The 24764-nt window shown below is 44.5% G+C and overlaps 2 protein-coding genes across 10 annotated transcripts in view; one reads left to right on the top strand and one right to left on the bottom strand.

Moving 5' to 3' along the window:
- LOC144114045 (uncharacterized) overlaps positions 1-19816 on the bottom strand; it is a 62803-nt gene extending 42987 nt beyond the window's left edge. For both annotated transcript variants that reach the window (XM_077647488.1, XM_077647489.1), the window contains exons 1-5: positions 19352-19816; positions 18420-18643; positions 15700-15818; positions 6940-7109; positions 1862-2101 (exon numbers count right to left, since the gene is read on the bottom strand). In XM_077647488.1, coding sequence (XP_077503614.1) covers positions 1862-2101; positions 6940-7109; positions 15700-15818; positions 18420-18643; positions 19352-19367 — 769 coding nt within the window. In that variant the 5' untranslated portion in view covers positions 19368-19816. The remainder of the gene's footprint in view (positions 1-1861; positions 2102-6939; positions 7110-15699; positions 15819-18419; positions 18644-19351) is intronic.
- Positions 19817-19834: 18 nt separating this feature from the next.
- LOC144114046 (solute carrier family 66 member 2) overlaps positions 19835-24764 on the top strand; it is a 50107-nt gene continuing 45177 nt past the window's right edge. For 5 of the 8 annotated variants that reach the window (XR_013310945.1, XM_077647497.1, XM_077647492.1 and 2 more), the window contains exon 1: positions 19835-19948. The gene's annotated coding sequence lies outside the window, so the exon portion shown is untranslated. Of the gene's footprint in view, positions 19949-23195; positions 23448-24764 lie in introns of all 8 variants that reach the window. The other 3 variants (XM_077647494.1, XM_077647491.1, XM_077647493.1) reach the window with 2 other exon arrangements.

Here is a 24764-nt window from a genome sequence, read left to right as displayed (position 1 = left end):
TTTTTTACAAATTCATCAAGCTCGCGAAGTGAATCAGCAATAACGAAATCCCCTTGTTCCAACAAAGCTTGACCTCACTGAACCTGCCCCAAGCTTTTGTTCTTCAACCCAGAAGATACTTCTTCAGCCCTCTTCAGGGTTGACCGACAAGGTGCAACCTTTAGATGCAACCGACATGATGTGCGAACATGGGGGAAGGAAAACTCAGGAGAGGCCCTCACTATCTGAGCTGCACGTAAAAAAGTGTGCCGGAAGTCATGCGCTTTCACAAGGATTACTGGGAGTCTTTGGCCAACGGCGCAGCCAATAGTAACGCTGGGAGCAGCGGCGTCATCTACTGCAACGCCTGCTGCGCATACACAAGCGCGCTGAGATGGCGGCCAAGTAGGGAGCTGGCTTCAAAAAATGTAACTTAGCTGCCTTTCCTGAGTTCTTTCCTTCCTCCATGTGCGCGAATGAACTGGTTGCTAAATTCTACCACGAGCCAGCCCACCAGCGCCCTGGGTTGCCAACTGCGGAAACGTTTTAGTAGGTTGCCAACTGAAAGCCGAAATGGTTCCAAAAATATTAGTTTTCCCGTGACCGTGTCTTCTTTTTGGAGCAGCTACGGCGCAATATTGATCAATTTGCCGCTTTTGGAGCAGACTGGCGCAGTAAAATGTAAATGTATCAGAATGGCGCAAATGGCACAGCTGGAGCCACCACTGTGCTATGAAACCGCCTGATGAGGTTAATGTGGGGTGTGCTTGAGGGTGGCATTCGATCTCTCGTACTCATTTGATACGCCACATCGCTGTCATGCCGTGAAGACAACCTAACTACAGCCTAGTTGTGACCCTCGTGTGGTGTCCTTTGCTGCCGTAGGCGTTGCGAAAACCAAATGCCCTTCAATTTAAACGCCCAATTATTGTATTTATAGCGTACTGGTAACTGGATCGAACATCCTAGGATACACAGTGGTTAGTTCCAAAGCAGCGTCTGCAGCAGCTTCGATGCGAAGCAGGTCAGACCTAGCAACGCCTGGCGAGCAGTGAGCTGCCAGGACAGCACGTCACTACAAGAAAAGCGCCACAACCACGGGTTGGCTACCTGATGCCACATGGCAAATCCGGCACTTTTTATTAGCTAGCTCGAACTTCCTGCCACTCCCAGCCATCGCCATTTTAAAAACTTATCTGCATGTACACCCGCCTTACCTTAGTACCCTAGTACTCAGCGATTCACCGATGACTTTTCCTAGCTAAGTAACTCAGGGGATGAACCACAAAACATGATCAATGACCTAGACAGACAAAGAGCAGTGGGCCTAAAAATTAATATGCAGAAAATTGAAGTAATGTTCAACAGTCTCGGAAGGGAGCAGTTTGCGATAGGTAGCAGGGCGCGCTGGATGTGGTAAAGAAATACATCCACTTAAGGGGCAGGTAGTGACTGCAGATCTGGACTATGAGAGTGAAATAACTAGAAGAATAGTGCTCGTCAAATGTTTTAGGGGAATACCTCAAGGTGGAGTAGATTTGTAATAAGGGAATAATTATTAATTACTCATTGGTATCCACCCAAGCGCAGCCATACGGTTACAAAAGAAAGCTATACAGCTTTCTCAGAAACTTCGCAGTTGAAGAAAAATTCGTCCTGGTCCGGGGTTCATGTTTTCTGTTTCCTGGCACAAGATATAAGTTGTGGGTCAGTTCATCTCTGTCTCTCTGTCATCTATGACCATTCCTGTCATCATATCCACGTGACAATATAGATGTTGTTCGCTCTTTTAGCTTCGGCATAAATTTTTTTCTATGCATCAGACTGCACATATTTCAGCTGGCATTTAAATAGTTCAATGAAAAAGAAAAAAGCCACTTACATTGCCCGCAGCTGAATGGCCTTTCTCCCAAATGTCTCCGTCGGTGGTCAGCCATTTTATCTGACCGGCTGAACTCTTTTGAGCATTCAGGACACTTGTAAGGCTTCTCGCCAGTGTGGATGCGGCTATGCCTTTGCAGATCTTTTCTGTAACGGCACGTGAAGCTACACCCTGGCTGGCTGCATCTCAGGGAGGCGAGTTCTGCACATGACTGCTTCTGTCCATGCCTCTTCAGGGACTCTGCAGGAATGATCACGAGAAATACCAATCAGAGGCAGCACCGAACGAAAAATTTACCACCAAAAGCGTTATAGTATACAACATGTCAGAAAAAAGCATATAAGCTGACCTCCCAGTTAGCCTGCCCTCTCCCACACATGAAGACATATGGATACACATGGGCAAATACACCTCAGCCTTAATAAATAGCAATTCAAAAGAGCTGCAAGATATTTTGTTAAACCAAAAAGCTTATCAAATTGAAAACACAATAAGATGCATGACTATCAGTGGGAAAATTTACACAGATATTTAGTTCTTTCGAAGTCCTGGCTCTTATCATGGGTGTGTGTCCAAGCCAAGTTATAATAGCAAAAACACAATGTGAACGGATGCCGGACAAAGAGAAGAAAATGACAGGCAAATTGCTGCTTTTACCATGAACTCAAACTGACTTGCCCAGCTTTCTGCCATCCTGCAGGTTAATAACACGCCAACTTCTTTAGTGCAGCATAAACCATTTAAATATGCACCATCTGTACTGCTACTAGCTTGCATTCAGTACAGTTTGGAGAACAACAAACTGATTTGAAAAAAAGTACAAATGCAACAAAATCTTTTCTCATTTCTCATCAACATTTTGTTTGGACCCTCACTTGTCCCCTTTTTATCTTTTCCAATTCTGAAACCAAGTATACTACTTGCAGAAACCCACTCATAAGCAATGACTTAATTTAAACCCGGCCCAAAGAACACTATAACAGACTGCTTAACATTAAAAACTGGCTGAGTACAAAATAGCCTACCAATATCTCACATACATCAGCAAACTAAAATGTACTGGAACTCTGTAATAAGGATAAAATTGTGAAGATACTTTCCCAAGCACCTTCAAACAGAAGCCAACTGAAAAATGAAAATGCCTACCAAGATCTAAACAGCACGAAATCTTAATGAACATGAGTTTTTCATGGTTAGATTGCTGTGTATTGTTCTGAGTGGAACACAGCCTCTAATAAAAGGGCAGAAAATTTTAACTGCCTTATAAATTCAACTGCTTATAGTTAACATTCAGTTAATGTGTCTACGGTTGCATCTGAAGAAGTAAGATTAGCTAGACCTGAATTCTGAACAAGGGTTGAGACCAATAACTTCTTCCAAATACATAAAAAATTTATGCCCCAATAAGTAGCTAAAACATGTCCCTTGGCATGATTGTTTATGTGTACAGTCAACCCTCGTTTATATGAAATAATGGATATAACGAAGGAATGATGATTCCCCTCGGGAAGCTCGGTCAACACGGGCTATAATGAAGCTGGGGCTATAACGAAGTAATCACTGGGCCCCTTCAACTTCGTTATAATGAGGTTCATCTTCACTTAAATGAGTATGCATAAAGTTAAAATTGATCATAGACAATATGCCTAACAAAGAAGTTAAATGGCGAAAAGGGTGAAGGTTGAAGTAACATGCACCATGAAATGCAAAAAAGTATAGACTGGTCTTTGTAGCTAGGAGAGTCCTTTAAAATAAGTAGGCCTGTGCGAATTTTCGATTATATCGAATATTCGGTCGAATAGGAAAGTATTCGATGTTCAATGCAAACCGAATGCTTGGTATTCGAAATCTTGTATTCGTCCCGAGCGAATGACGATTCTGTAACACTTGCTTCGTACTCCGGGATCACAATGCGTCACGCGCGCAACCAAAGCCCTGACTCTGCGCCGTGCGCCTGTGTTCCGGGATCACAATGCGTCAAGCGCGCAACCAAAGCCCCGACTCTGCGCCGCGCGCCTGTGTTCCCGCGTGTATACTGGAGCCGGTCTGCTCAAACTCGCGGCAACAGACGCAAGCAGGCAGAAGTGCGGGGTCCAGATCTGTACTTGCCAGGTGTCTGCGATCGTGCTATCCGCGATGCGCCGTAACCGTGGTACTGTGGCATGCACCACTAGAGAGATTTAGCATAGCGCTATCCACTTCCGTGCCGCCAGTGCATACGTGCTGACTGGTACCAATGAGGCAGGTGTGCAAACAGCTGGCCGACGCCTCGCGTTTTTTGGCATCCTCAGGGCGATCTGTACATGCGCAGTGGCTCCCCGCGGAATCGGATCCCGCTATGTTAAATTTCTGCAATAGGAGGATGTACGGTTCTCGATTTCCACGGAACGAGTTTGAGCAGACTGCATGTGCCACAGACGCTTTTCTTAGCATGAAATTCACAAATCAAGTGCAACGGTGTGAGCATGAGGGGAAGCTAGCACAAGACACATTACAACGAGCGCCCCTTTCCGACGTCTGACGCGGGGTAGCACTGGGCGCTCTAGAGTTGCGCATTCGTTTTCCCTGAGCTGCTCGAGCCTCTATTGACCAAATGCAATCACATGGTTTAAAAGCATCCATGAATTACGGAGAAGCAAACTCCTTTGCATAGGTTGAAAAAAAATGAAAATTGGTTTTGACTGAGGAAAGGAAATGACACAGCAATTGTCTCACATATCTCGGTGGACACTCGAACCAACCGCGCTGCAGCATAAGGGAAGGGATAAAGGAGGGAGTGACAGAAGAAAGGAACAAAGAGGTGTTGCAGTGGAGGCCTCGAGAATAATTTCGACCACCTGGGGATCTTTAATGCGCAATGCCATCCCATAGCACACGCGGCTTTTTTGCACTTTGCCTCCATCGAAACGCGGCCGCCGCGGTCGGGTTTGAACCCGGGCACTCCAGCTCAGTAGACGAGCGCCTTAACCACTGAGCCACCACAGCGGGTTTTACAGAGTTTAGCACCAGCCCGTCGCCGACAGTAAATTTGTAAACCTACTGTTCTCGTGCTTTGCGGCATTTTTTTGTCCCAGAGTGCATGTTCGCTGCAAACGATGTTTTCTTATCAATAACATGCAATTTTATAGCAAGTGTTCATTAATTGTTAAAAAGAAAACGCTTGTGATTCGTGTCATTTACAACAGCTGGCATCACCCAACCACATGGCAAGAATTTTATTTGCAACTCACTGCCGTAGGCCTCGGTGCAGCTGACACATTACTAGCAAGCTATGAAATTCAATGCAACAGTAATCTGCCTAAAATGAAGCAAGTTCGGCAGCCATAAACAAGCGGATTGAGCATGAACTCACTCTAACCACTGGACCAAGTTCCCCTCGTGCATGCGAGAGTTGCGGCTTTCCCTCGTAATTTGGATGCTTTCTGCGGCAACTCGGTAGACCTATGCACAACTCTAGGTATATATACAGTAACTCTAAGTGTGTATGCCTAGCAGGCATAGGTATGCGCACAGGGGGGGACCCCACTTAACATCTAATGGGGGCGCCAAGTTTCCTCCATGCCTTTACTCTGTTGGACCTGATCAGTCATTGTTTAAAGTGCAGGGTTATGGCCATGCAGCTTTTCTGAGGACACTGCTAACAACTACTGCACAATAATATTTTGTGCATGTTGCAATACTATCACATTTAAACAAATGTTTCATAACCATTCATCATCTTTGAGCTGTGTTTTGACCGTAGGGGCCTTGATAGGAGGAGGTTGAGGGGGGGGACCCTGAGCATGCCTATGTTAGCAGGTGTTCATGGAGTCGTCGCTTAAAAGCAATAGCTGCGCAACAATGCAATCGCAATTAAGACCAGCACTTGGGGGCCTCATGACAGGTCTCACAATCCCCAAACAGGTCAGCTCCGCATGTAGGTCAATTCCCCAATTTCCGATGGCCCCCTTTGCAGGACACTGACACAGCTTCTATGAGTGCAATAAAGTTCAATGCTTTCTCTCTTATTTTTTTTTCAGGTAATGGCCTTGTGTGTTTGAAAAATAACATGATTTGTAAAATGCCTATTGTGCCATTCAACCTATTTTGTGTGCTAGAAGTATTCAAAATATTCACTTCACAATTACTCAAAGACAGTTACTATTTCATTTGAATTCGCTTCGAACCAAAAAACCACTATTCGCACATGCCTACAAGTAATTTGAGCAAGCTTGTTTTCTACAGGTTACAGCCCGTGTATAGATCTTAATTTCTCCTCCTAAATGGCATCTCTCCATATATAAATATTGTGCTGTGCGCATCCAACTTAAAGCAGCTGCACACATCAAAATAATACACAGAACAGGTGGTGAATGAATACTTTCAATAAAATTTAATAAAAAAAAGCATAAAAGAATTCATGGTATGTTATATGAGATTTGATTTTAAATTCCGCAGCTGCAAATAGGCTAGAAAAAAACGACATCTTAGCAAAGAGCTCCAGATTAATTTGACCACCTGAGGACCACCTGAGAGACGTGCACTGACATCATACAGAACAAGGTCGGTTTTGCATTTCTCCTCCATTGAAATGCAACTGCTGAGGTCACGATTTGATTTTGAGACCTAGGGCTCAGAAACTGAATGCCAATGCCAAGAGCCACTGTGGTGAGTCTAAATTGTCAAAAAGAATTGTCAGTGAAAATGTGCCAGACAAGTTTTCGAAGAAAATGTTGAGGTCAGATCATCAGGTATTTGCCTGCTGCCAGCAATGGATTTGGCTCAGCAAGAAATATTTTGTGAAAAAAATAATAAAAAACCATTTTTCTGACAAGAAAAATACTGTGTAAATAAGATTCCACGCTACCCCCCCCCCCCCCCCCCCCTCCTTGCCCCCCGCCCCCCAACCACCTCCTCCAAGAGTCAGTCGTCAGTTCATAAATATGTCCCAGCCTCCCTCCTACCTATTAGATTAGCACGATACAAAAATGACTCCCAGAGCTTTCTACTTGAACATAAAAAACAGCTTTGCAAATGCTAAGATCAATTCATTCGTTTACAATGAGAATGTCACACCTGTATGAACAGTAGCCACTGACCTTCATTCTGCTCTGAAGAAGGCACGTCTAAAGCAGTTGTAGCAACACCATAGACGACAGCAGCACCAGTGCTAGAAGTACTGTTCACTGTGGGGTGGGCTGGCCATGAAACGTCTGCAGGCAGCCCTGAAGCCTGCTGAACAGGTGCAGGATAGGCTTGCCCAGGTGACCTGCACATAGGGAGCGCGGAGCTGGAATGGTCTACAAAGATGCTGCAGCTATTCATTAAGGCTGTAACAAACCAGTGTTTTGTGTTCAGTCTATCCAAGAATTATAATGAAACAAAGGATTGTGCGAATAATTGAACGTTTCGAATATTGGAGCGAATAATGTGGTAATAGATCCAGGCTTCTAAGTGAATAGTAATATTTGGAAACCTCAAATATTTTCGAAGTATTTCAAAGTTCGAGAATGCAAGAAAATATGCCGTTAATTAGGACAATGAAAAATCAACCATAAAATAAAATCACCGACCGATTATTCCGACAAAAAAAAAAAAAGGCCCTTGCACTCCAAATTCCAAAGCTGCTAGAAGCAATCGATGGTCGTATTTATTGTGCACGCTCTGATGCTTCCACACGATTGCATAGTGGCTGCGTCCTCCGCATCCACAAACTGGGCCTTGGACTGCTGCTGAACGGCACATCGTCGACAGGTAAATGCCAACACGCCACAGCATGAATGGTGCTCTGCCTGCCGTTCGGAGGGCCCAAAACGGAAAAGCGAAGGTGACGAAAAAGATAAGAATGCTGATCTACTAACATGTCTGCGGCAAGCGCTATGTCGGAGTTGGCTTTCACATCTGCGGTGTTGCTGGCAACCAACTTTGAAGCCGGAAATACTTCATTCTTAACACCATTCAATGGCTCATATTGGCTTTGAGGCGAAACACAAATTATTTAAGGTACTGCGATGAGAAAGTCAGGACCGAGAAGCATTTTCACACGGACCGCATTCTTCACTCAGAGTACTACCATTTTCTAATGCTCATGGCCTCGATGAGGGGTACGTCTCCCAAATGCTTCGTAGCTACCTTTTCGGTTTGGTTTGATTTTTGGTTTTATATGGTTGAACGTCCCAAAGCGACTCAGGCTATGAGAGACGCCGTAGTGGAGGGCTCCAGATAATTTCGACCACCTGCGATTCTTTAGCGTGCACTGACATCACACATAGCAAACGGGCCTCTGGCAACTCATGTCATTCGGGTCAGCAGCGGAGCACCATAACCATGTAGCTACCTTTTCGTTTGTTTGGACAAAACGTCTCAGCTCATAACGTCTTGTGCTGGCCTATGCCGATGACGTGCCTTTGCCCGAAGTAGCGCAGCGTGCAACGTTGCGAAGTCTGTCTGCCATAAAATGCGGTATCCTCTGATTGGTGTACGCCAACATACCGCATGCCGCTTCTGGCATGTGCGCGGTGCTTCGCCATCTTTCGACACCGTGTAGCAGGCATAAATGTGCGATTATGCATGAGCAGTGTGGTCATGTGACCATATGCCACACAAGTGAAGCTGGATAAATAGACCTCTCCCTGTTTGCTAACAATGTGATGTCAGGGGAGCACGTGGGCAAAAGGGGCACCGAAAGAAAACAGGCTTGGTTGGCAAAAGCAGCCTTTCCTGTCTGGTCTGCCTGCTGTGCAGAGCGTCGCGAGCTGGCCGACGACGTGTATTTTCTGCCTGAAATTGTGCATTAACTATATTTAAATAAGGCCAAAGTATGCGGCACTCCAGTACCCGAACCCATTAGCAACTGACAATTGGAACAAATTAATTTAAGTGTTCGGCAAACATGTATGACTTTGGAGATATTTTCGTGTAAACTAGTCAGAACAAGCCCGACCCGTGCATTGCACAGGCACTGAAATCCTATCAGTCGCTTGAAAACTATAGGGCCTTGTAATGGAAAAGCACGATGGCGAGCAGGTTATTTCAGACTTCGGCATTAGTGACTTAATCCTAAACGCCCTTCCCAGAGGTGGCTGCAGAGGTTTACGAAGTGCACGATGGCACTCTGGAGCGAAGACAGCAGTGGACACACGAGCACCGTGCTTGGCTGGCCGATTTTTCTCTTATGTACGGCCATTTCTAGTTTGTCTCGTTTAGATTGCGTTATGACTAACAAACACATGACATCATTGCTGTATACCTTCCAGGGTAAGTGCAGTGCGGAACAACCAATGCGATGCGCATCACTAGAACCAGCTGTACGCAAAATAGCAGGGTAATTAGGCGCGTTTTGTACAACATTGCATAATATTCAAGCAGAGCACACTAGTATTTAAAAGCGCACTTAAATTATGCGAGCAAAACCGCTTTTTGACTCGGACATGACAGCGCTTGATCGAGCGCGGTATGTTATGATTCCAGGCTGAAATATGACTGTACTTGAGTGGCCAAGGCATTGGCATACCCCAGCAAGCTATCTCGTGACAGAAGCTATAGCTTCTTGAACGCAATCTGCTACACTGGAATAAACTACAAATGCCTATCTAGAAGCTCTTTGAGTACTTTTGGCGGTCACATGCCATTTGGACCTTTGAGCGCTCGATTGGTCATGATTTCAGTATGAATCGTTCGGGAGGATAATAAAGCAAACGGTTGCTTGTTTACACAAAAGTACCTGGGACACAAGTAACCGAGTACATCTGCTTACAACCAAGTGCATGCCGCAGATCCTGACAGCACTCGACGTCGGTCACTTTTGCTCTTTGCACAGCTCCAAAACCCATTTTTCACCGGTTTTCCACATTCAGGAAGTCGAAGGAATAGTGCATGCGGCTAGTCTTCTTCGATCCAGTAGCTCATACCATCGCACAAAAACTCAATGGCACTAAAAAAACACAGCAAACTGTCACTACACAAGCCCAAATCCACTGCACCAGCACCAGGCTGCCAGCAGCGAAATGTTCTGCCAACCACTCCAAGTCACGCCCATCGTCCCACCTTCGAAGCACCATCCGTGACATCCGAAATTTGAATCACGATTCCACGGTGAAGCCTCTTTCACAAGCAAGCGAAAACGCTCGCGATTTCTGCCACCGGGGATGCAAAAACCTGTTTCGAGCGGCCAGAGCAACGGGGTTCCAACAAGTAGGAAATTTTTTGCCGCGCCACTCAGTCGTTCAGTCTGCCCAGTCGCGAGCTATGAGGGACGCCCCGTTGTGATGCCATACATTCATAACATCTCCCACAGAATAAGGAAGACAGCGAACAAGTACGGAGTTGAGGTGGTTTTTTCAGCTCCCAATAAGCTCATTGGAATGTGCAAAAAGGTCAACGAGAATGAAGACCACAAAAAGAAACCTGGGTGCAACGTCAAACACGACATCACCTATCGAGTGTGTGAAGAAAACGTCATTTACAGCATTCCACTTAGCTGTCAACGAACCTACGTAGGGCAAACGGGTAGATGCCTGAACAAGAGGCTCAGAGAGCACGAAAGATTATGCGAGCAAGTAGCAAAATCAGGAAATCTGGCACCACATTCGCACACTGCAAATGCACCCCAATGCTAAAAAAACACCAAGGTAATAGGTCGGGCCAGAAACAGACGGGAATGCAAAATTATCGAAGCTCTCGCTATGCACGTTGCTCCAGATAACCAATGTATCAGCTCCCCTTCGGTGATGCTAGGGAGAACCGAATTAAACTACCTCAGGAATAGCAATCTTCGGCTGTTGTAAAGGCACGTGTTGATATTTTATTATTATATATTTTTCCTTCATTTCGCTCTTGTCAGCGTCATGTGTTCTTCCCTCTTCTGTGTATGATTTGACGTTAATATATGTATATAGGCATGCTTCTTCAGATAATAAACAGTTGTTAGAAAGCGCTTGTCTTGTGTGTTCGTCCCTTTCCGTATTTTGGTAGCGCTTTCGTCCCTTTCTGTATTTTGGTAGCGCTCACCAATACCTTCAAGGATGCTGAAAAGGACTAAGTGTCCACATCGAAAAGGTTCAGAAAAGGAATCAGGCGACCAAGTGAAGCGAGGTCTGAGGCGGTAAGCTGCTGAGGGACGGAATCAACTCGTGGGCGTCTACCTTCCCGGGAGCCCGCTGTCATCATGCCGAGATTGACAGTGCTGCCGTCGTCGGAGCATCGGAAGAGGTAGGACACCTTTCTGCTTTCTCCGAAATTGCCATGTCTGTGTAGTAGTCGTACGCTATATGGTAGCGCTAAAATGACTGATGCAGGGATGGATGCCGTAGGGAGGATTGGTCTAGAGCCTGTTGAGCAACTCGTGGCATCAGAGCAGGCACTAGGAAATATGACGCAAGATTTGCTAATAGAAAAAGAGCATAAGGCTCATATATTTGAAACTGAAAAATTGAAGCTCCAAATTAAGCTGGAAAAAATAAAATTGACGCAAATGCAACTTCCACCACAAGCGGATGCATAGCATGGACAATGGTCAGGTTCAAAGTTGGGCGATTACGCAAAATAACTGAAAACGGTGCTGGCTCCTATGCCAGAAAAGAACCCATTAGTGCCCGCATGGTTCAAAAGCATAGACACAATGACAGAGACCCCTAAGATTCCTAAAGAAAGTTGCGGGGCTATCCTACTGCCATTTCTGACTGAGAAAATGAGGGCATTTGTGGCTAGCGAGTCTGACGGAAGGGTAATGCCGTACGAGGAGCTTAAGGAAAGAGTTCTAAAAGAGCTTAGAATGACTCCGAATGAGTACAAATGGTTGTTCATGGCGGTACGTAAAGACCAAGGTGACTCATGGCATCAGGTAGCGACCAAGCTCGAGACAACGTTCATGTACTATGTGAATAGGTGAGAGGTCGAAAGTCTGGAGGATTTGAAAGATTTAATGATAGCAGATCGTTTCAAACAAGTGCTGCCAGACGAAGTGAGGACATATGTCATGCAAAATGAGAGCCGGAACTGGCTTACGGCCGAAGAGATTGCCGGATTAGCGGAGATGTTCGAGGAAAGTTGACAGGTAGGCAAACCGAGGGAGTGGTTCGAAGGTCTTAAACCACCACAGCAAGGTGGGGAGAAACGGAAAAAGCAGACGCCAATCCAAAGCCCTAACTCTGGAATCAAAAATAGACACGCAGAAGCGAAGTGCTTTCGCTGCAAGAAATATGGGCACATCTCTATTCACTGCCCAAGTGCACAGCAAAAACAGGATGCAACAGACTAAAAAGGACGCAAGCAAGCTAGTAGCACGAGCTCAAATGTTGGTTCCTGATAAGCTAGAACCCGAACTGAAAAGGACGGCTAAACCCGAGCAATTGGGTAAATCTGACTCCCTTACCAGGGTAAGGTTACAAATCGGAGATAACCAGGCAGAAGCTTGTGTAGATTCAGGGGCGAATATTACAGTGTTGAGGTAAGACGGTGCCTGTATCGTGTCGAGATGACTGTTCCAGTAAAATAAAACTGAGAGGTGCTTTTAAACAGATCGTGGATGCAGACTTAATGTATGTGCCTATGTCTTTAGTATCAAAAGGAGAAACAGTCACGCGAAATAAACTTCAGTTGTAAGTTGGCGCTGGTCCTGTCGTGTTTGCTTCTCTTTTGTCCCCGTATTTCGCGCCGCTTTCTTTGTGAATCATGAACCAACTAGCCCAAACTAGTGTTCTCTTTGAACACTTTACAAGGTTAGTCGTGTGAGAAAGCTGATTCAAGTCGCACATCACGTCGTCTTATCTTGCACTAGCAATCCGATATGCCTTATCGGCCCATAAGTTGAGAACTGTGGACGATTAGTTCCTCCCCATACTTCGCGCTTTCAGCCGCCGTAGCGCTGCGTTTTTACTTGCCGGGTAACAGGAGTGGAGAAGCACCCGATGCAGCGCCCCGCCTACTAATTCCTTCTGGCGAACAGGCTGAAAACGTGCAGAACTACTCTCCGAGCATTAACAAAAATGTTTCTAACCACAATTAAGCAATGCGCACACTTTGAAATATTCGCATACACCAGTTGGTTTCGAAGGCAGCGTCGCTAGGCGCAGTGTAGGTGGGCTGCGTTTTGCCTACACCCCGCATCGCAGCCGACCACAGCGCCACCTTTGTTTACAAAGATGACGCTTGTTTTTAGAGGATAAAAATTAGACTAAAATCAGTTAAAAATAACTAATCAACTTTCTTATTTTTGATTACAGGAGGCAAGATTATACTATTGCGAAATTGAAGGCTGTCAACATCGAAGGTGAGCTTAGTTTATTATTTTTATTAATCAGCAATGTGGTTCAAAATATCAAAAATCAAAAACATGCATTTCAAAGCTCGTTGAGTTGGCTTTCTTGCATTGCATTATTCTAATATGGCGTTCGCATTTCTTATGCAGCAAATGCAGAAGCTATTTGTAATTGATGATGTAGAAGGAGCTAATTTGATCTCGGCATCGATGTGACATGCAGCGATGCCATTTTAGAAAAAATTACGAGACACTTTGGCAACTGAAGTGTTGAGAGGCGAAAGCCGACCATTCTGTGACAATTTTCACTATGCCGTGACGACTTCCGGTGGACATGACGTCACACCGTTCCCGTGGCTATATCGATACCCAAATTATACATCTTTCGGGGATCTTAAGTATTAATTATGCTTAATTACACATTTTTCCATCTAATTTGACACAAATCCGATGTTTTTCCGACCATTCTGTGACAATTTCCACTATGCCGTGACAACTTGCGGTGGATGTGACGTCACACCGTTCTCGTGGATATATCGACATCCGCACTATTTAGACATTTTTGCCTATAATTAACTAATTACCCTACAGTTATCAAACTTGGCTTCTAGGTTCATTTTTCCTCCTCTATCTGAAGCAACCATTCTTTTTCTGCTATCTTCTTTAGTTCCCGAGTTGTGACACCCTCTGCGAATGGATAGACGATAGTATGAGCCATTAAAGGCTTGCGCCTTAAAATGCAATGCGTAACAGCCAACTCAACAAGCTTTCAAATCCACAGTTTTGGTGTTGGATATTGCAAATTTAAATACAGGGCTCGTCTTCAATGCTGATGGCCTTCAATTTCGCATTACAATATTGCCCCTTAAAATCAAAATAAGAAAAAAATCAGTGATCGAGTGGGTGAGTGAGTGTGCGTGCATGTGTAAGTAGAATTGCATGTGCTGCTGAAAATATTTACAGAAATGATCAATACAGGCAATAATTCATAATATCCATCTTCGTCACGGTAAAACCTCATTAATTCGATTTCAAGGAAGTGGAAAAAAAAGTCTGAATTATCCAAATGTCGAATTATCGAATGGCTCTCAAAACTGCCAAAAACCATTCGCGTGAAAGCGATATTTATTTTATGGGAACCTGGGCAATTGTTGTCTCCTTTTAAGACGAAAACTGCGCGACAACAGCGATTTCTCGCAGTTCCATCAAATTTTTTAATCCAAGCACACTATCGGTATTGGCAGAAGCAGAACTGCTCCGTAATGCTAAGGGTCTCAGCGGCTACTTTCAGTATCCGAACGGTAGCGCTAGAGCTTCTTCGTATGTGGTGCCGCATGTAAGGAGGCTTCACTACATAAATGGCGAACAGCACATGACGAGCGCAGAGTTTCGGCCCGCTGGAAGAATAGAAATATACGACGTGAATGGATGCGAGGGAAGCACGCATTGGCGTCTTCAAGAACCAAATAAAAAAAAAATTCCAGCAACAAGGCAATCGTCGTACCAAACAGTATGCTTTTGCAGTGGAGGATCCCGGTTAATTTTGACCACCTAGAGTTCTTTAATGTGCACTGACATCACATAGCACATGGGCGGCATTTTTTGCATCCCACCTCCATCAAAATGCGGCTGCGACAGCTGGGTTTTAGTCCTGCATCCTCGGGCTCAGCAACTGAACATCCTTTAGCCACCGCGGCAGGTTGTGAATTGTTCAACTTTGGCCTTAAAACGCAAACTATTGTGAATATTGGGCCTGTATTCGGAAAGTGTACACATCAGACCACACTAACTGGCTGCAGCCCCGGATGCGGACGTGACGGCTACATGACAACAACTGACTCTTCTTTTTTGTTATGCCGTCATGGCTGGAACTGCACTTACTGCTGCATCAATAATTGCAGTGCAAAAGAGAATATAATGCAAGATTTGTGCTATAAATACAACTTGTATTAAAGTGTTCAAAAACAGAAATGGACGGCTGTGTTAGATTTCAAGGCGGCACAAATTTCTATGCAATCACCTCCAACCAAGACGTTGGGAGCAAGAGAATGTGCCACTTAAAGCCACGGCCATATAAACATTTCCAATAAGTAGACACTTCCAGGATATGGGCCCTAGTTCTATAATTTCTTTTTTCCGTTAATGATGTGCACACCTGAATAGGACACACTGTGACACACTTCAAAAAATTGCCTTAACAGTGCCTTGTTACCTTACATCTATAAAGATTTTAAGAAAGTTTGCTTGGTTGACATAAGAGCGCACCCATCTATTTTTTGGTACACTGCAATGAAATTTTTGTTTGAATATTTTTCTGGGTTCCCAGAGCAATTCTGTTTTGAAAATACATCTATAAAGATTTTAAGAAAGTTTGCTTGGTTGACATAAGAGCGCACCCATCTATTTTTTGGTACACTGCAATGAAATTTTTGTTTGAATATTTTTCTGGGTTCCCAGAGCAATTCTGTTTTGAAAATAATAGATAGAGTATATGTCAAGTATCGTGTTGACTTGCCATTTGTTTCATTCCACCAGTTAATGAAAAACCTTCAGTGCTGAACTGGGCCAAGTTGAAGCAGTGCATACCTCCCTCAGGTTTTACCTTATATTAGTGAGCACGTGGGCTGCTGAAGCATGGAGTTCATGTCCCCGCTCAGCTGGTGGTCCACTGCCTTCTTGGTGGAGGGGCTGGCCATCATGTAGTAGGCTCTGCTGAATGCCCTGAAACAGTGCAATCCAAATGTCCTAAGTAGCCATTTCTGTGCTCAACACACCACTGGCCACAGAGGAGTGAGGTGCTCTGAAAACAGGGCCCTTTACAACAAACCAGAGAGAAAAATTGAGTTATGGCTTTTCATTTATTTTTGACAGCTGGAACTGGTCCAGCCTAGGTAACTCAGGTGAAACACCCAATGTGTCCTTTTATTTTATTTTCTCTACTTGCCCCCCTACCATGAAAATAAAGACTACCGGTAAGTACTAGTGACACTTATTGCTGATGTCTACAGAGACAAACAGAATACAAAGCATGACAGCACAAGAGGGCAGCTCATAAGTTACACTGCTTTTTCACCATGCTTTTGATGCGTGACTTGCAATAAAACAGTGTAGTTCTAAAGTTAAGCCTTCTGCTGGCATGCCTTTCTACCCCCCCTTATTTTACTGGCAGCTGCTGGCATGCTGAGGCATGCTTGAGCCAAATACAAACTGAAAATAAGAGAAGTTTAGCCTGGAGTAGTTTCAGTAAATTTACAAGCAAATTTATTTTTAAATTCAATTTTAAAACATGCACACACATAAAATGAGGTAAACTTGAGTACCAAGCAGAATCCTGTTTGTGCACCATTACAGACATTGGTGACGAAAACAAATCAACATTCAAAACAACACAAGCCTCTACACTCAACACCATGCACATGTTTAACCAGCTGATTGATACATTGCAGTTAACAATGCCGAATGTAACTGTGCACCTTGAATGATATGAGCATGTACTAACGAGATCAAAAATTTATGGGACGCAAGTCCTCGGAAAGAAGTTTATTGTAGCTCTGCCTTACGACCAGGTTGCGTGAATCATTATCAGCAGATAAAGCATGCACGTCCCATCATACCTTGAAATATTTCACGAGACTGGATTCACATGATTGCGTCGGAAAATGTTTTTTTCCGCACACTCCCGGCCCATAATCTTTTCATCATGATCACAGTACCTGAAGCAAGTGTGAACAAACTGGCAGGCTCTCTGTCTGCCTCCCCGCATTTGCACAGAACCCTCCTATTTTTTTTTAATAGCCCTCATGTGGCAGTGCACAGCATTAGTACTTTTGAACAGAACTGCACAGCATGCATCTCAGCTCACTGTGATGTGGTGGATGCATGTGAACATAATCTATGCAATGGTCTAAGAACTTGTTTAGCTGGTTTCTTACTAAAGAGATAATAAGAACCAAAGTTGGCCTCTATCAATAGATTACTGTGTTCTAATGACGAAGATGCTACTTTCACTGAAAACGAAGCTTTTATAAGCTTGAAAAGGTTAAAAAAAACAAAACAAATTTAGGCGTCGCTATCATCAGACATTTTTGCACGCAAGCTGCGGTGCATTAAGAGTGTTCTTTTCACACAGATCCCCGAGGCTAGGCTACATCACCGTTCACTTCCAAACGGTGATCTTGATTTCATGATTTTGAAATGAGCGGAGGGGAAATTTTTAAAGTCACTTTTCTTAGCAATAAATCTTTTGCTGCCAGACAAACATCGATGTAGCCATAAAGAGCCACAGAATCAACTTTTACTAAGAAGAAAAGTTCAATGTAGTTGTTCTAGTGTCCCAAATAAATTGCTACGCAATTTGTTTTGAAATGTTCTGCACACAGTGCCTGCTTTTACCATGAGAGGTGACTGCAGAATCACTAGTTATGGTTTTAGAGCACAGCTCTTAGGTGCCCATTCCTGTGTTCTGCATCGTAGTTGGCATCAGCAGCACAAGACACCACCTGACAAGTGGCCTGTTATGGTGTGTGACAGGTGGCGTGTTGGCAGGCACTAACACAGTGAAACGCCACCTGCCATGCTGAGAGTGGAGGAATGGGCAACCGGAAGGTGACTGCCATAGGAAGATGCCGGAAGGTGGATAGCTGTGTAACACACCACCTGCCAGCCGTGAAAAGCTGCACTCAGATTTCATCTTACTATTGTAATCGTTTGTCAATTTTTTAAAATACAGGCAGACTGATCTTATTAGAATTTTAAATAGTGAGCCTGGAATTGATGTGATGGCACATAAAATGTTTTAACTGCAGTTGCACTAGCTGCCTGGTCCGTACACAGCAATCCTGACAGCTAAGGAGATGCAGTTTAACTGAACAGGACAGCCGCTTCAGAGGCTTTCATGTTTCATATAGCACAAAACAAAATGAACAAGGGTCAAAGGGAAACCTCAGTCCGCTAGTTTTGCTCCATCAAAAATCCCATCTTCCTTCCTTCCAACTACCGTGGATGCTTCATATAAGAAATTTTTTTCTTCATTGTAGAGACTAGTAAGGGCACTGCTTTAGTTCTCATTGCCTGCATGTGCACGTGGACAAAATAAGAGCACACATGTAGCAGCTCATACAGTTGAGAATAAGTGCGATGATGCTATTGGAAATAATTTGCTATAAGCATTGCAGCCGTTTTAAGACCACAGAAACGCGGCAAGTGGCAATGGGCAGGCAGCGGCTAGAAGTATGACCGACGACATTTTGTGCATACAGAAGTGTTTTGTAAAGCTATATCAAAGATGTCGGAACAATATTTCATTTGAGGCTACGCTCTCACCAGTTGGGCATTGAACTGGCTCGTGGTTTTATCCAAGCTGCTTGGTGTAGTTCCCGTATGCTGGCTTGTCAGAGGAAGCAGGGCATCTGCACTTTGGGACAGCTCTTCTTGTTTTTTATGAGCCAGAAAGCTCTGAATGTCAGAGAAGGTAGCATGGCATCTGCCACATATGTGGACATCTCCAGATCCTCCTGGCGTAAGTGGCATTGTAACAAGTGCTGCTCCTGCAAGTATAATATTATCCTGTGTAAACACAGTTTGAAATTTCTCGTCACTTTGCACCAAAGTAGTTTCACACCCGTGACAAAGACTCATACACTAGAATGCATGCTGTAAAAGCGTATCGGTAAAATTCTAGTGCACAGAGCAAAAAGCAGAGAGAGCCTGCAAATGAAGAAAAATTATGCATATCACAGTTTTGTTAGGCATGAACACACAACATATGTGGCTCTTTTTTGCTTCATGTGTAATGACTCTTACAGTCCTACATATGCAAGTGCTTTATGTCCTTCGCGATGAAAACAGGTTGAAAGTTGTTTTCGTATGATGTCGTTATAACATCCCGCGCGCGAATTTATCTGCATGGATTCTACTAAAAACAAGGGGCTCCAAAACACCAATGCCACACACACCAAGACAAACATTACGTGCACAAGCGCAAACAGAGGATGACACCACAGAATGATAGTGTCGCACGTAAGGCCAAGTGCACTAAATGCCATTAACAGCGCGAAAACGCGCAGAAGAAAGCAGCACGGGCCCTTTCATTTTGGACTGCTGCGAGCACGGCTGCGCCTTTTATGCGCAGCTAGGGTGTTTTTTTAAACATTCCTTTGACGCGAGATACCGAAAGCAGAGTCCGAAAATTGCGAATAGCAACGGCGACAGTCCATAACTGAGATTGATCCCACAGAATTTATCAATTTATTTACCGGATCTGTCAATCATATTGCTTCCTAGCGTCAATGCAGTGGCGAGATTCGAGGACTCGACGTCTGTGTTTCCGGAACTTGCAGTATAACATGATGAAATATCAAATCACAGCCTGAAAAACACGTAACTAAGTCAACGAAGCTTCGTCCACATACTGCCACTGCAGACACGATGCACGACTCTGACAGCATATCTCTGCAAATACGTGAATCACGAACTTCGCGAACTGGATGACCTGTACAGCCTGCGCAATGCCCTGCCTGTCGAGCTGAATTTCTATGTCACAGCCTCTTTGCTTCGCCCTTTTCGCTGACTCTATGCACAGGGATCGACCGCCCCGACAAAGCGAGCATCGGGCTAGGACGGCGTGTCCAAGCCAGCCGAGCCAGACACCCATGCCCCATATCCCCACGGCTCCAATGCGTCGGCGTCCTACAAGCCGTGACGTGAAAATTGCAAGAAGTGCACATAGGCCGTCGAAATAGCGTCACCGTATGGCAAAAGGCGGAAGCACGGCGAACGGTATCCGCACCACCTGCTCTGCGGAGCCCGCCTACTCAGGGATGGCAACATCGCAACGGAGCCAGTTATCATTTGTAAGTGCAAGAAAAGCGCTTCGTGTTCTGAGTGGCTTTATGCCGCGCAATGTTCGTTATCTTCGCCTGCACTCAGTTGCCACTTGCACCGTACTATTCGTACGTGTGTCGATCATATTTGTGCGCCGCTGCAAACAGCTGTTGATTTCCGAACAGCGAAGCATGGTTTTGACTTAGTAGCTTGACTTATATTTCCATTGCATGTGTAACCGTGTACGCACCAGTAAATATGTTGCATTGTAATGTGAAATTGGTGTTCTGTATTGTTAAGAAGTGCAACTGTCAGTTCATTCAACTTGAAATATTGCCACGTAACCATGTGATTAAAAATCTCAGAGCCTGTATTCAGTTCGTGCCTGCTGTTTTATACAAGCAAAACTGATCAAGCAAATATAATTGAGAAGACTAGTGGAACTTGGGTGGTGTTGCACAAGTTTACTGCTGCGTTTGACACCGCTGCCGGCATGCCTGCTTTGTTTTCAGGGTGTGTGTGATGCTACGTCAGTTAGGCTCCGACTTATGAAGGCGTTTATTATTTTGTCTGACTTTTCATGCGCACTCAAATTAACAAGGATAATCAGACATCAGTTATCTAACTTGGGTTAACTCACTATAAAACTTGGCATTTACACCCGTGCATTTACGTTTGTCTGCCATCTGCAGTTCAACACTCATAACATGTGCGAACGAGATGCATTAAAATGATTCACTATATTTGTTCGCTTGAGTTTTCCGTTATTTTGTTAAAACTTGTAAACTGTGTTCTTGGTTTGCCTCCTACCACTTAACAACACTTAATAGACGGTAGTAAGGCTGAAAACCGTTTATCTCATGTTCATGATTCCTATTCTATTGACTGTACTTAGATATTGTGTTTTCCATGTTGCTTCTTCTGCTACGAGTGCTTTATGTCATGCTTACAGTAGATGTTGCGACAGTGCGGCTCAGTGCGCAAAATGTGACCATGAGCTGGTGTGCTCAGCCTGTGTATGTTTAGAAGTTTTTATTCAAAGTGTAACTGAAACCTGTAATGAGCAAAGCGTGGTGTACCAGGACATTTTGTCATCTTGCATCAGTCGGATGGCTGCATGCAGGGTGCCATTCATTTGTTATGACCATAGCATGATCACTTACATTGAGCTGTTAACGATGAGCAGGAAACTCGGCTGTTTATATGTGGAATGTACCAGATTTCACAGAAAGGGATGCCCCAGCCCTGTTAACTTGCCCTTGCTACAACTGCAGCTGCTTTATATCCCTGGCACATGGGCAGTCTCAATGCTTGTTGAGTTAGGGGCCGTCGAATTTTTGGAGGGATATTCACACATGCCACTGCCATACAGCCAGCTTCAGTGGTCATTGCGAAGTGAACATGCGATCCGCCTGGTGGTGCAAACCTATGCACCAAACTAGCCAAGTTCTGTTCAGTGAAAATGCTTGGAGTGAAGCAGTGAGTGGACCAAAAGTCACATACTGTGGTAATCACCATTTTAATCACAAGTTAATTGTTTGTGAAAAGCCATTCAAGTACCAGTTGGCACAATTCACAAGCAGCAATACCCCACAGAGGGGCATCTGCAGCATGCAGACATTGGTGAATGGCGACGCCACGGTTCCTGAGCATCCGCAGGGGCATCCCCACAGGGGGATGATGGTGAACAGTGCATCACCACGGACCCGAGCACCCGCGCTTAGCCATTTTTTATTTTATTTTATTTATTTCAATACCCTAAAGGCCCAATGCGGGCATTACATAGGGGGGGATTCATCAAGGAAAACTTAAATATACAACACAAAACATAAACGGCTGAACACAGAAATAAACAAGTTAAGAAGTAGGGTACAAGTTAATAGGAAAAAGTGGCTATGAACAGGTGCTTGGAAAAATGCACATGTAACAAATCCCACAAATCAAAATAACAAAAATTACACCTTCAGAAGTTACAAAGGATGGCATCTAACATTTCGAGGAACGTTTGGGCCGACACGCACACACATGCAGGGCATCGCCGCATCCGGGAAAAAGGGGATCCTGGTGGTTGAGCCGATGCCGAGCGTTTGGACCTTTAAGGCCCCTCGGCGGAGGCAACACACCACTTTGGCCCCAGCTTCCTCCGGCCTGATCCGACCGAGGGAAATCAGTAGTCGCCTTTTCCTGTCCTCCCCTCCAATTTTCACTTTCCTATCATCTTTCTTACAACTACAACTTTCCTGTCTCCTCCTCCCTTCTCAGTTTTTTTACTTGTAATAGGCGTCGAGGGTTAACCTTGTGTGGCCAACTACCCTGAGTTGTGTCATATTTGGTTATAGTTAGGGTGTATAGCTGGCGAGGGCAGGACTTGCAAGTTCCTGTCCCGTCCCCTAGTTGGGTTCGATGGTGGGTGGCTGGCACCATGACCGAAAAACTAAATTTTTTTTTGGCTCCCCTCCTTTCCAAACATGATCACTCTCTCAGAAGAGGGCGGAACAAAGCAGAAGATTTTTTCCCAAAAAATAAACCGACATTCTCAAAGTTTCACGTAATACACAGTGAATGCGAAGAAAAGCAAGCCCGAATAATGTCCCAATTTCTTGTGTCCAAATGCTTAACAGATTCCTTGGGCCCTGGCTACAAGGTGTCAAAAATGGCCAGCTGCGACCTACCCCTTGAACTGCGCGACAGCATCCAGTGTTCAAGACTCTCAACCATTGCTTCTGTAGGGGTCATCGCTGTCTCCTTGACTCCCCACCGATCTCTTAACACAGTCCGAGGCGTTATCTCAGAAGTTGACTTCATCCATTTAACAGAAGCCGAAAGGCTTCAAGGGCTCACCGACCAAAAATGTAATTGACATTCACCGAATCAAAATCCACAAGGATAACAAAGAAATAGATACCAAACACATGGCACTCACATTTAACATCAGCACCTTGCCTGAAACTGTCGAAGTTGGATACCTTGAAGTTAATTTCATACACTACATACCCAATCCCCGCCGATGTTTCAGTTGTCAAAAGTTTGGCCATGGCTCACAGAGTTGCCTTGGCCGCAAAACTTGCACGAAATGTGCTTCGAAGGGCCACCATTCTGAGGAATGTGACGGAGCCCTACGCTGCGCAAACTGCGAAGGAGACCACGCTGCGTACTCCATAGCGTGTCCGTCCTGGAAAAAGGAAAAGGAAATAATCACCATAAAGACCAAAGAAAGCATTTTATTTAAAGAAGCGAGGAGGCGATTTGCACTCACCAACACAATCTTCTTCACAGCGAAACCCAACTTCGCTGATGTGCTGCGCAGGGGCGTAGCACCGCACAGCACTCCGGCACCTGCCGAGGCCACTTTCACAGAGCCTATGGCAGGGCCATCCACGCCCCAGGCAGGGTCAGTGAAAGCTGCTGATGGATGTAACCCCCAACGACGTGATGGATGTAACCCCCAATCTGCCCGCTTTGCAGCGGTGGAACAGCTCTCTTGAGCAAAAAAGAAGACAGAGCCTTCATAACGGGCCCACCACATAAGTAAATCCCCTTTCATTCTCTCCCAAAAACATAAACATTGCTTTTTTAGTTCAGTGGAACTGTAGAGGACTGCTGTGGAATTACAGTGACATAACACATTGACATAACGTCAATGTTACTCATAGTTTTATGTCTTCAGGAAACCAATCTTGGTCCACAACATGTGCATATCCTGAAACATAAAACTTTTAGACATGATCGCGAGCAGGCAAATTGACTCTCGAAAGGCATTGTAGTTGTCGTTCAAAGCAGCGTCCCTGCTCAAGAAATCAAACTCAAAACAAAACTTGAGGCGGTTGCAGTCAACATCGTCAGCTACAAAACACTAGCAATCTGTTCTGTATATATTCCTCCACATTCACCATTAACAGTCCATAATCTACAAGAACTGATCAGTGAGCTTCTGGAACCATATTGTTAGTTGGGGATTTTAACGCTCACTCCCCTTTTTGAGGAAGTGAATGCTGTGACTAGAGGTCAAATAATCGAAGATTTTATCCTTATAAATAATCTGTCTTTTAAATACGGAAAAGGCCACGTACTGTTCCCCAACCTCTGGGAAAATGAGCTGTTTAGACCTGTCTTTTTGTTCGTCTGTTTTTAGAGATTTTAAATGGGATGCTTTAGATAACCCTTATGGGAGTGATCACCTGCCAGTTTTTATCAGCCTGTCATCCTCACCTGCAATCATCCCAACTAAACGACGACAATGGAACCTTCATTTAACTGACTGGGCATTGTTTAGAGAAAAGGCCAGTTTAGAAAGCATTTTCTCAGAAACACTTAGCATAGATGAACTCAATGAAGTTTTCACGAAGTGTATCACCGACGCTGCACGTCTAGCTACTCCCTAGTCCACAGCAGTGGTGCGCCAGAACCACAAGGTATGGTGGACGCGAGAATGTAGGGAAGCAAAAAAAAACAACAAAATAAAGCCTGGGGTGTATTTCGTAGGTATCCTGCTCACGAGAATCTTATAATTTTCAAAAAGGCAAAAGCTAGAGCCCGATATATATGTCGGAATGCCGAAAAAATGTCTTGGCAAAATTATGACTGTTTTATAAACAGCACAGTAACATAAAAAAAATGTGGGAGCAGGTCAGAAAAATAAATGGCAGCTACTCCCCATTCATTCTTCCTTTGCTGACAGACCCTTGTACGTATACAGAAAAGTATTAAAAGAACAAGCAGACATTTTGGGTTAACATTTTTTTACAGTTTCTAGTTCCTCACCTCACACAATACACAGTCATTCTTAAAATACAAAAACACAACCGAAAAACAAAGGCTCCCTATGGCAGGCAGTACAAGCGAGCC

This window comes from Amblyomma americanum, chromosome 1, assembly GCF_052857255.1.
Source record: "Amblyomma americanum isolate KBUSLIRL-KWMA chromosome 1, ASM5285725v1, whole genome shotgun sequence".
NCBI lineage: Eukaryota > Metazoa > Arthropoda > Arachnida > Ixodida > Ixodidae > Amblyomma > Amblyomma americanum.
This window is presented reverse-complemented; position numbering and strand designations above follow the sequence as displayed.